This window comes from Bufo bufo, chromosome 8 (assembly GCF_905171765.1).
Source record: "Bufo bufo chromosome 8, aBufBuf1.1, whole genome shotgun sequence".
Classification (NCBI taxonomy): Eukaryota; Metazoa; Chordata; class Amphibia; order Anura; family Bufonidae; genus Bufo; species Bufo bufo.
In genome coordinates this window covers 16,111,192-16,124,206 of record NC_053396.1, presented here as the reverse complement: position 1 = coordinate 16,124,206, position 13,015 = coordinate 16,111,192, and the positions used below count along the sequence as shown (strand labels likewise).

At 49.0% G+C, this 13,015-nt stretch overlaps 1 protein-coding gene across 2 annotated transcripts in view; it reads right to left on the bottom strand.

The window, feature by feature from the left end:
* The window catches only part of KCNT1 (potassium sodium-activated channel subfamily T member 1), a 195,115-nt gene that overhangs the window by 47,002 nt on the left and 135,098 nt on the right, over positions 1-13,015 (bottom strand). For both annotated transcript variants that reach the window (XM_040405792.1, XM_040405791.1), the window contains exons 6-9: positions 11,366-11,425; positions 10,624-10,698; positions 8,284-8,367; positions 5,008-5,102 (exon numbers count right to left, since the gene is read on the bottom strand). In XM_040405792.1, coding sequence (XP_040261726.1) covers positions 5,008-5,102; positions 8,284-8,367; positions 10,624-10,698; positions 11,366-11,425 — 314 coding nt within the window. The remainder of the gene's footprint in view (positions 1-5,007; positions 5,103-8,283; positions 8,368-10,623; positions 10,699-11,365; positions 11,426-13,015) is intronic.

Sequence of the window (13,015 nt, the reverse complement as noted above, 5' to 3'; positions counted from 1 at the left end):
ACTGACTGACCTGTTACATGTGCACTTGGCAGCTGAAGGCATCTGTGTTGGTCCCATGTTCTTATGTGTCCGCATTGCTGAGAAAAATTTAGTTTTAATATATGCAAATGAGCCTCTAGGAGCAACGGGGGCGTTACCATTACTCCTAGAGCAGGGGTGTCAAACTCAAATTCATCGGGGGCCGCATCAGCAGTTTGGTCACCCTCAAAGGGCCGGAAAACTTACAGTTACTTGGCTTGACCCTTGGGGATCTCGGACGCCACTTCCACACTTTGGCCGGGGGCTCGGTGGAGCTGATGAGGTGTTTTATCCTAATGAGAAAGATTTCATAATAAGTATTTGGAGATAATAGCAGCCCCCAGTAATAACAGCCCCCGCCAGTAATAACAGCCCCCGCCAGTAATAACAGCCCCCCCCTTTGCCAGTAATAACAGCCCCCCCCCCTTTGCCAGTAATAGCAGCCCCTAGTAATAACAGCCCCTCTGTGCCAGTAATAACAGCCCCCAGTAATAACAGCCCCTCTGTGCCAGTAATAACAGCCCCCAGTAATAACAGCCCCCTTTGCCAGTAATACCAGCCCCCCCTTTGCCAGTAATAACAGCCCCCGCCAGTAATAACAGCCCCCCCTTTGCCAGTAATAACAAACAGCCCCCCCTTTGCCAGTAATAACTAACAGCCCCCCCTTTGCCAGTAATAACTAACAGCCCCCCCTTTGCCAGTAATAACTAACAGCCCCCCCTTTGCCAGTAATAACTAACAGCCCCCCCTTTGCCAGTAATAACTAACAGCCCCCCCTTTGCCAGTAATAACTAACAGCCCCCCCTTTGCCAGTAATAACTAACAGCCCCCCCTTTGCCAGTAATAACTAACAGCCCCCCCTTTGCCAGTAATAACTAACAGCCCCCCCTTTGCCAGTAATAACAGCCCCCCCCATTGCCATTAATAACAAACAGCCCCCCCTTTGCCAGTAATAACAAACAGCCCCCCCATTGCCATTAATAACAAACAGCCCCCCCTTTGCCAGTAATAACAAACAGCCCCCCCTTTGCCAGTAATAACAGCCCCCGCCAGTAATAACAGCCCCCCCTTTGCCATTAATAACAAACAGCCCCCCCTTTGCTAGTAATAACAGCCCCCCCTTTGCCATTAATAAAAAACAGCCCCCCCTTTGCCATTAATAAAAAACAGCCCCCCCTTTGCCAGTAATAACAGCCCCCCCTTTGCCATTAATAAAAAACAGCCCCCCCTTTGCCATTAATAAAAAACAGCCCCCCCTTTGCCAGTAATAACAGCCCCCCCTTTGCCAGTAATAACAGCCCCCCCTTTGCCAGTAATAACAGCCCCCGCCAGTAAAAGTATTGTACATAATAAAAAAAAAAACTAAAAAAAACACATACTTACCTCCATGTCAGCGATGCGATACAGGCCTCTTCTGGCCTGTGTCCCACGCTGTATAGCTCAGGCAGCGCGATGACGTCATCGCGTCGCCTGCTCCGGCCTCTGATAGGCTGCCGGCCTAGTGCCTGCAGCCTATTAGAGGAAGGGAAAGGGACACGCCTCTCCCTCCCCTACCGCAGCACAGGCAGGCATCTGTATCGCTGTCCTGAGGACAGCGATACAGATGACTGGAGATGAGCACTTCCACAATGGAAGCGCTCATCTCCCTGTGCCCAGCCGCCGCCGCCAGCTCGCTCGCCTGCCGCATATCGGCAGCGGCTGCGCGGGCCACATGACTAGGTCTGGCGGGCCGGATTCGGCCTGCGGGCCTTGTGTTTGACACCCGTGACTTAGAGGCACTGCTGTCTCTGCAACTGCTTCACCCTCTGCACTTTGATTGACAGGCAATGAAAACGTGATCCTGACTTGTCCTGTGAAAGTGCAGAGGACGCAGCAGTTACAGAGAGAGCAGAGCGTCTAGGTGTAATGATAACGCCCCCGTTGCTCCTAGAGGCTCATTTGCATACATTAAAACATCATTTTTCTCAGTAATGCGGGCACATATGAACACGGCTCCAACACAGATGTCTTCAGCTGCCAAGAGCACATGTAACAGGTCAGCCAGTGTCATAGGGACAAAACTGCTGACCTTTAAACCTGGACGGTGCGGTTGTCACCGGATGGTATCTGTCAAGCTACAGCGCCACCACATGGCTTCCCTCGTGCACAAGACATAATCTTAATAAACATAACTCATACTTTTCTGAAAGCTGCTGAATAATACAGATGATGACTAACAGAAAGCAAAGCCGGCTCTGCAACGTGAGGGAGTCAGGAGCCATTGTCCGTTAATTGTATAGGGATTTGGAACCAGGGGCCCCAGGAGCTGATCTGTGCCACTTGGCAGTGATTACCCGGTCATATTAGAACCTATTGTTGCAGATGGAGAATGGCTGCCGTCATGTCAAGTGCGTTCAAGAGGCTGAAAAATGATATTTCCACTATAATATATATATATATAGCAGAGTCCTAGGGCGGCATTGTCATACACATTACCACCTTAGGCTGCAGGTATTAATTGAGATGGGGGGGGGGCAGAAATACAGCAAAATATTAACGAGAAGCAATGAGCAAAATTCTGGTAAACCGGCGTCAGAGGAAACAACCCACACAGAGGGGAAGTTTTTTATTTATTTTTTCCATACCACCCTTACCAAAATAGTACCCACTTATTCTGAAAGGAAACAATATATGAAAAGTAGTGCAAGCAGGGCCGTCTCCTGCTGGTTTGGGGCTACGGAGTCACCGTGCACCCCTCATCTACCCCAGGCACAAAATAGGCAGAAAAATCCCCAAATTCTCTTTGTATAATGAGAGTTAAAAAGTTATGACTGCCTACAGCAACCACTAGGGGGAGCTAATTGCATAGATCTATAAACAGGGAGCTCCACCTAGTGGCCGCTGCATGTAATGAGAATTGTAGTGCTTTGCTCAGTGATGGCAGCCATTTAATACTGTTCCATGGGGCCCATACCAGTGGCATGGGCTGCCCCCATTATGTACTGAGTGCATCTTTTTTAAAGCATATCGTTATGTGGCTGGCAGGACTGTGGTCCTCCAAAAAGCGTTGGTACCATTGCTTCCTCTGCAACCCCTAGAACTAGGTCCAGAAATGATTTAGGCTATAGTCAATGCCCTGTCACCCAACTGACCATACATGCAGAATGGGTGAAGAGCTAATAGAGATTAGATGGAGACAGATATATAGGAGATAGACAACAGATTTTCATGTCCAAACCGTGCATTTATTTTGGCACTATTCTCGTACAGGATAGTCCAGTTATACATCACTGGATGGGGTTAGGTTCCCGCACTGACACCACTTAAAACACAAATAAACTCCTGCCCGTCTAGGCACTACCTAAACAACATACGTCCCTACCTCATTTGTAGAGCACAGTTCACACATAAACATCATATGCGCCTTCCCTCAGCCAACATCAATCCATCAGCCTCCAGGCTGTGGCAATTCCAGTACCTTTTTGGGGGATTGTGATCTAGTAGTCCTCCCGACTCTGACCTAGTGACCCTCTTTCCGCAGGAGTCACTGCGTCCCCCAAACTTCAGGCTATACCCTAGCCTTGTGGCCCCTCAGCCTTGCTAGCTGAGACCACACACCCAAAGTGTCAGCAGGACTCTGCTTCACAAACACTCTTTCTCTCCCTCCCCAGACTGACACCCTGGCAGGAGCTTTATGTCGGCCTGATTACAGCAGGAAAACATGCCCTGGAATGAGGGGGTGGATTGGGAGGTCCCACTGCCAAACCTACCATCCCAATCCAATAAAATCCATCCCTGAATAAAGAAAATACTGTAGTTTCAGCAACTAGGTTTGCTGAAGCCAGCGCCGTCTTCCTGGACTTTACTTATCTTACCTAGGTGAGATATACACCCCTTCCAGGACTTCACCGTACACATCACTATTCACATTGCAGCAATAGATAGATAGATAGGAGGTAGGTAGATATATATATATATATATATGATATTAGATAGATTAATATGCAGTCCTATGTAAGAGCAGCATACTCCTGCTCCGCTGACACGCCGGGTACCAGGGCAGCATATTAAGCAGACAGATCCGATTTAGTCAACAAATACGATGTTTCGGCCATGACAGACGCAGCAGACTCACAGCGTGCTCTGGATCTCGCTATAGTCAGGCCTTTCCCCCCTGGTTTTACAATGTGACATGAAGACATTTGTGGGGTCACTCCGCAACTTGCACTGAATCAGTTGCTTAAAGGGAACCTGTCACCGGGATTTTGTGTATAGAGCTGAGGACATGGGTTGCTAGATGGCCGCTAGCACATCCGCAATACCCAGTCCCCATAGCTCTGTGTGCTTTTATTGTGTAAAAATAAATATTTGATACATATGCAAATTACCCTGAGATGAGTCCTGTCCCTGAGATGAGTCCAGCGTGAAGGAGCCCAGCACCGCCCCGCATCCTCCGAATCTCCTCCTTGCTCCCTGACGTCAGACAGCCAGAGCGCCGTAATCTCGCGAGGCACGAGCTAGCGCATGCGCAGTGTCCTCATAGTGTTCCTTCCCTGTGCTGGCATCAGCCTCAGGGAAGGAACTGCGCATGCGCTAGCTCGCGCATCGCGAGATTACGGCGCTCTGGCTGTCTGACGTCAGGGAGCAAGGAGAAGATTCGGAGGATGTGGGGCGGTGCTGGGCTCCTTCACGCTGGACTCATCTCAGGGTAATTTGCATATGGATCAAATCGCTTTTTTTCCCACAATAAAAGCACACAGAGCTATGGGGACTGGGTATTGCGGATGTGCTAGCGGCCATCTAGCAACCCATGTCCTCAGCTCTATACACAAAATCCCGGTGACAGGTTCCCTTTAAACTAAGCTTCTATGCCCCAATGCCAAAATCAGCCTCTGGGGCCCTTAGTAGCGTACTGTCCCTCTACATGGTAACCTACGGACTGACTGCCGCCGTCACCGCACAGGACTCACTATCAATATATTTAGACTAAATGGAAAGCAAAGTTCTTACCCTGTGAACACCAGGCATAGCAGGGTGCAGATCAGAATGATCACCTGATTAAACATGGCCGACTGCGTCCTCTGGATGGCGCGGTGGAGGTCATTCTGAAATACAACAAGGATGTTAATAAGCTTACATGAAACTGGTGGAGCAGAGCACACAGCAATAGCCTAATACATATACCTCAGCACCCGCTATAGACACGTGACCCCTGACATTATTACTGTTTATAATTATGTCACCTCTTAGATTTGGTATTAAATGGATGTGAATATTATCCCTGTCCAGCCCCTGCTTAAGGTATCACTCGACATCTAACATTGTCCACCTTGATGTACTGTCCTTGACACAAAGCTATACTTTCAGACAAGTAGCTTCAAATCTAAGGGCTCTGCTCATCCTTCTCTATGTGGTCACATCATGGTCCACAGGATCTATGTTTGGTATAGTGAGAGATACCTCCATGCAGTTAGTATAGTTACAGGGTGATTTAAAATATTATGTATTATTGGGGGTCTATGGGTTCCTCAGGGGTGGGGCTTGGCTGTAACCATTCTCTCTCCTGGAGTTAGCATAGTTACTAGGTGGTTTAAAGTATTTGTGTTCTCTTATGCATCATTGGGCGCCATGTTTCCTCAGGGGCGGAGCTTTGTTGTGACAATTATCTCTTCTGTAGCTCTATGCAGTTACTGGGTGGTTTAGAGCAGTGATGCCCAACCTGCGGCCCGCGAAGCCGTGTCATGCGGCCCGCGCAGTGACCGGACTTTATCAGCGCAGGGCGCGCTGCGAACGGCACAGGCTGCCTGTGCCTGCAATCTCCCCGCCCAGCCCTGCCTCCTAGCTAATTTATTCACTGCACTTGCCTCTGTGAAATTGAAGAGAAGCGCGGTAATCTCGCACAGGCGCACTGGCAGAGGCATCGAAGTGCGCATGCACCGTCTTCCTGGCCTCTGCCAGTGCGAGATTACGGCGCTTCTCTTCAATTTCACAGAGGCAAGTGCAGTGAATAAATTAGCTAGGAGGCGGCTCTGGGTGGGGGGGAGATCTGTGGAGGACGCTGAAGGGGGGGGGATCTGTGGAGGACACTGAAGGGGGGATCTGTGGAGGACACTGAAGGGGGGGATATCTGTGGACGACACTGAAGGGGGGGGATCTGTGGAGGACACTGAAGGGGGGATCTGTGGAGGACACTGAAGGGGGGATCTGTGGAGGACACTGAAGGGGGGGAGATCTGTGGAGGACGCTGAAGGGGGGGGGATCTGTGGAGGACACTGAAGGGGGGATCTGTGGAGGACACTGAAGGGGGGGATATCTGTGGACGACACTGAAGGGGGGGATATCTGTGGACGACACTGAAGGGGGGGATCTGTGGAGGACACTGAAGGGGGGGGATATCTGTGGACGACACTGAAGGGGGGGATATCTGTGGACGACACTGAAGGGGGGGATCTGTGGACGACACTGAAGGGGGGGATCTGTGGACGACACTGAAGGGGGGGATATCTGTGGACGACACTGAAGGGGGGGATATCTGTGGACGACACTGAAGAGGGGGGATATCTGTGGACGACACTGAAGGGGGGGATATCTGTGGACGACACTGAAGGGGGGGATCTGTGGACGACACTGAAGGGGGGGGATATCTGTGGACGACACTGAAGGGGGGGATCTGTGGAGGACACTGAAGGGGGGGGATATCTGTGGACGACACTGAAGGGGGGATATCTGTGGACGACACTGAAGGGGGGGGATATCTGTGGACGACACTGAAGGGGGGGGATATCTGTGGACGACACTGAAGGGGGGGATATCTGTGGACGACACTGAAGGGGGGGGATTTGTGGATGACACTGAAGGGGGGGGATATCTGTGGACGACACTGAAGGGGGGGGATATCTGTGGACGACACTGAAGGGGGGGGATATCTGTGGACGACACTGAAGGGGGGGATCTGTGGACGACACTGAAGGGGGGGGATATCTGTGGACGACACTGAAGGGGGGATATCTGTGGACGACACTGAAGGGGGGGATATCTGTGGACGACACTGAAGGGGGGGATATCTGTGGACGACACTGAAGGGGGGGATATCTGTGGACGACACTGAAGGGGGGGATATCTGTGGACGACACTGAAGGGGGGGGATATCTGTGGACGACACTGAAGGGGGGGATATCTGTGGACGACACTGAAGGGGGGGATCTGTGGACGACACTGAAGGGGGGGATCTGTGGACGACACTGAAGGGGGGGATCTGTGGACGACACTGAAGGGGATGTTGGGGTGGGAGGTCCTGGAGGGGTGTTTGGGTGGGAGCTCTGGAAGGGGTGGGAGGTCCGGGAGGGGGCCCATAATTTTTTTTGCTATGGGGCCCAGTCATTTCTAACTATTCCCCCCATTGTTAAGATTGGGCGGGCACTGGAGCGATAGAGCGCCCTGCTGTAGGAGAAGGCGGCGGGAGATGAAAGGAGGAGGGGCCAGCTCCTGGTGGTGTCGGGCACAGGGCGCAAGCATGGCGGTGGAGGATCTGACTGAAGCCTAAAGACCAGACATCAAGGTAGACCTGCAGAAGAAGGTGACAGCGCAGTATGTGATGTATACATGTGTGTAATGTATGTAGTGCAGTGTGTGATCACATACTGCACTACATACATTACACACATGTATACATCACATGCCCCCTCACAGTAATAATGCCAAGATATGTGCCCTCTTCACAGATGTAATGCTCACACATGCCCCCTCACAGTAGTTATGACCAGATATGTGCCCCCTCACAGTAGTTATGCCCAGATGTGCCCTCCTCACAGTAGTTATGCCCTGATATGTGCCCTCCTCACAGTAGTTATGCCCTGATATGTGCCCCCTCACAGTAGTTATGCCCTGATATGTGCCCCCTCACAGTAGTTATGCCCAGATATGTGCCCCCTCACAGTAGTTATGCCAGATATGTGCCCTCTTCACAGTAGTAATGCTCACTCGTGCCCCCTCACAGTAGTTATGCCCTGATATGTACCCTCCTCACAGCTGACAGTAGTTATACCCCGATATGTGCCCTCCTCACAGTAGTTATACCTGGTTCCGGCCCGCGAAATTTATACCAAGTCAAGTGCGGCCCTCAGACGAAAAATGGTTGGGCACCACTGGTTTAGAGTATTAGTATTCTCTTATGTATCATTGGGTATCTATGTGTTCCTCAGGGGGGGAATTGGTTGCGACCATTATCTCCCCTGTAGCTACGTCTACTTTGACTATACTAAATAGATTGACACCAACAGCACTTACGATCATATTCTCCAAGACACATTTTGCCAGCCAGCAGTTCATAAAAACCGGGATGAACAGATTTCGTAGTGGCGACCAAAATATCTGGAGAGGAACGGAAGAGAGAACCCTTTTAATGGTGTATGGAAGCCGGGGGATGTGGAGCACTGCAACAGCAAATCTAGAGCTCTGTATAGATATCAGCGCTGAAGTTTGGACCTATTTAGATACCCCCCAGACACTTTAAATTTGGGTGAACCCAAACAGGTCCAGATACACCCACTAGGAACTATTAGGGCCCATCTCTTCCTGTATTTAGGACGACCGTGCCATGTAGGATAAGTAACGCTGGTATTAGGTAGCCGACAGTCCTGCACCTCCCTCTCTGATCGCTACGTGTCCTGCAGAATCTCTCCATTCCGCCTCCGCAATTGCACATTTACAACCGATTCCTAGGAGCCCTGCGAGACGTGCCATTCACCGGGCCCCGGACCACAAAGGCTTCGTGGGAATGTAATTTCCATCTTGTAGGAGAGATTTCTTGTTTTCACCTGTCTCCCTGGGTAAGCGAGTGCTCCATGTGATCAGAGAGATGGGAATCCCGCAGACCTCCTCTATGTAAGACCAGCAAATTACCAGCAAAGAAAGCGGCGCGGGCGGCTGCGATTTACCGAGGCTGAGACACTACAGGCCCCGTGTGGTGAAGGGGCCTAATTATACGCCGCTGTACACGGGGGTGTGCGACTGCTGGAGACCTCTAGACTGTGCGGAGAAAAGCGATAAGAGCGCGACTCCCACGTACACTTTACTCATATTATGTCCCTAACTTCGTCGTTGCGCTTAATTCCTGAAATACTCTGTGCTACTGTGCTTGTACATACAGTCCTTGCTGACACTGAGTGGAGAAATCCCTGCCTTTTCTGAGATCATGTTCGATTTTTTTTTAAATACTCTGTACTACTGGGAGATCTTCCTCCTTCCTTGCATCCAATACATTGCTCTCTAGAAATACTCTGTGCTGCTGGGAGGTTATGCCTTTCCAGTCTGCCTATATTTATATTCCCCATCCAGCATGCTGATCCCCTGAAATACTCTGCGCTGCTGGGAGGTTATGCCCTTCCAGTCTGCCTATATTTATAGTCCCCATCCAGCATGCTGATCCCCTGAAATACTCTGTGCTGCTGGGAGGTTATGCCCTTCCAGTCTGCCTATATTTATATTCCCCATCCAGCATGCTGATCCCCTGAAATACTCTGCGCTGCTGGGAGGTTATGCCCTTCCAGTCTGCCTATATTTATATTCCCCATTCAGCATGCTGATCCCCTGAAATACTCTGTGCTGCTGGGAGGTTATGCCCTTCCTGTTTGCCTACATTTGTCTAACTCATCCAGCCCTGGACCTGCAAGCTAAGCACGCTGATCCCCTGAAATACTCTGTGCTGCGGGGATGTAATGTCCTTCCAGTCAGCCTACATTTATCGTAACCCATCCAGTCCTGGATGCTGACGGCGATGTGGCGGTGCACCGGTCTCTGATGTGCGGTCACTGGGAGTCATCTACAACAACTGGATGTTAAATGGCAGAAATAAAAAAAATAATAATAATAATAAAAAGAATTAAAAAAAATGCGGCAAATGGGGCACCGAGCAAACTACCACCTCCATCATAATTATTCCCTTCTGTTTCGCCGGCTCAGGCAATTAGTTAAGAAAATCCAGGGGCTGAACGCTTTCTTGTCTTCACATCATGATTTTCTCACCAGATGGGATTTTCAAGGCTCGAGAACAAAAAGACTGCGTGGGAAAAACTCCGCTGACAAAGGCGATGCTAGGTTTATAACCCAGGCGCGGTGGGCTCATTTCACTTCTATTACCTGTAATATGGAGCCCGCAGCTCGGAGCATTCAAAGACACAAAGTGATTATTCTCGAGAATCCTGACTCAAGGCGGAGTGTTCCATTACTGGGGGGGTACAGGTACTCATTGCAGCCGACCCCCTACTTGATGATCTGTGTGCTTTCCGCATCTGTATGCCTGTTCCGCCAAGATGGAACATCTCCTAAAATTGTCTGCAAAATGCAGACCCATTGAAGTCAATAGAAGCCGCAAAAAATGCAGATGCAACAAGCGCTGCAAGGGAAAAAATAATAATAAATTGTAGCAGCCAATTAGAGCTAAGCCGTTAGGTCACATGTCTGACAACGGGCTGGAGATAAACTGCTGTCTGTTTCCAAGGGCAACCAGCAGGATTTGGAAAACAATGGGGCAGATTTATGAAAACTGGCTAAAAAGCACCCCTATCGCACAGCGCCACGCCTCAGCGTCCGGCCGCAGCGCGCTCCGAGCAGAGGAAGGAAACTCACCGTGATGATGAAAGGAACCGTGTTTATCATCTCCAGAATGAACGAGATCCTGAGGATTTGTTCCCAGATGTTCCCCTGCGGATTCAACACATTCACATAATAACGTACAACATGGCACCGTTATAACGGTCTAATGTGCATCACTTAAAGGGGCGGTAATCTTGTTTCAACTGCATTTACCACGGAATCGCTTTCTGTTCCAGGCTGTGGCGAGACTATAGCGTTCCTAGAAATGATTTCAACAGATGTAGCAGAGCCGTGACAACTCACAAATAACGTGTGCAATGTTGCACCATGCAAACCACACATCTCAAAAAGACCACAAGCGCCAAATGACAAGCTCAGCTCTGCTACATCTGTACCAACGAATCAGCGTGTCTCAGCTGCTCTGTATTAACTCTTTCAGCCACACAAGAGGGATAACCCTATTCAGCTCCCACATCAATGCGGCAGTCAGAATGTCCCTGTAACGGGGGTAGGGGAGGCTAAGGAAATATTTTAGGATGTCCCCTCCATCCTCTCTCTAGGTGACTGAACAGATAGTCATCTAACCTGGGTAACACTCCGCAACCATACTTCAGTTGGAATAAGACTTTAAAATGGGCCTGGGGTCAGCAACCTCCGGCACTCCAGCGGTTGTGAAACTAAAATGGTTTTGCGACCCCAATCCCATGTTAGGGCCCCAATGCATTAATATCATCACTGTGCTCATCCGCGTACCATAGACTCATGCAAAGCTTACCTTATAGCTGAGATACATCAGCAGCATCGTCTCCAAGAAACTGATGATGGCCACGGTGACCTGTGAGGTGAGGAGAAGCAGGATTATGGGGTATTGATAAGCAGATCGCGCCCTGTGACTCCAGCACTGCTACATGTGGGGATTACTGGAGGGGGTGCAGAGACGAAATGTTTGCAGTGGAAATGTCCATATTTAAGCCGCCTCTTGGTACAAAGCTCAGTAAGCAGACGGCTGCCAGCTACCCTGACAATAGACTGATGAAAAGCTAATCCAGAGCCGAGGCGTCTTCAGCTACTTCCGAAATCCTTGGGATAATAAACAGAAGGATCTGTCAAGTGTAAAGTGAAACTCAGCTCAAAATATTCACATTTTGGGGGCTTCTTTAATAAGGGATTGGTGCATATTTCATTATATATATATATATATACAGTACAGACCAAAAGTTTGGACGCACCTTCTCATTCAAAGAGTTTTCTTTATTTTCATGACTATGAAGGCATCAAAACTATGAATTAACACATGTGGAATTATATACATAACAAACAAGTGTGAAACAACTGAAACTATGTCATATTCTAGGTTCTTCAAAGTAGCCACCTTTTGCTTTGATTACTGCTTTGCACACTCTTGGCATTCTCTTGATGAGCTTCAAGAGGTAGTCCCCTGAAATGGTCTTCCAACAGTCTTGAAGGAGTTCCCAGAGATGCTTAGCACTTGTTGGCCCTTTTGCCTTCACTCTGCGGTCCAGCTCACCCCAAACCATCTCGATTGGGTTCAGGTCCGGTGACTGTGGAGGCCAGGTCATCTGGGCAGCACCCCATCACTCTCCTTCATGGTCAAATAGCCCTTACTTTCAAAGTTTTCCCAATTTTTCGGCTGACTGACTGACCTTCATTTCTTAAAGTAATGATGTCCACTCGTTTTTCTTTACTTAGCTGCTTTTTTCTTGCCATAATACAAATTCTAACAGTCTATTCAGTAGGACTATCAGCTGTGTATCCACCTGACTTCTCCTCAACGCCACTGATGGTCCCAACCCATTTATAAGGCAAGAAATCCCACTTATTAAACCTGACAGGGCACACCTGTGAAGTGAGAACCATTTCAGGGGACTACCTCTTGAAGCTCATCAAGAGAATGCCAAGAGTGTGCAAAGCAGTAATCAAAGCAAAAGGTGGCTACTTTGAAGAACCTAGAATATGACATATTTTCAGATGTTTCACACTAGTTTGTTATGTATATAATTCCACATGTCTTAGTTCATAGTTTTGATGCCTTCTGTGTCAATCTACAATCTTCATAGTCATGAAAATAAAGAAAACTCTTTGAATGAGAAGGTGCGTCCAAACTTTTGGTCTGTACTGTATATACACACACACAAATATTTATGGTGGAGGATATGGGATGCCAATTCCTTACAGCTGCCCCTTTAAGGACAATGCATCACAAATCGTTTCTAATGGAAACGTGGATATGGATGGCATATGTCCTTAAAGGGGCAGCTGTAAGGAATTGGCATCCTATATCCTCCACCATAAATATTTGTGTGTGTGAATATAAAAATATGCGGCAATTGCTTATTAAAGAAGCCTTAAAAATTTGAATATTTTGACAGGGGTATAATCAACATGTCGATTGGGGGGATGGGGG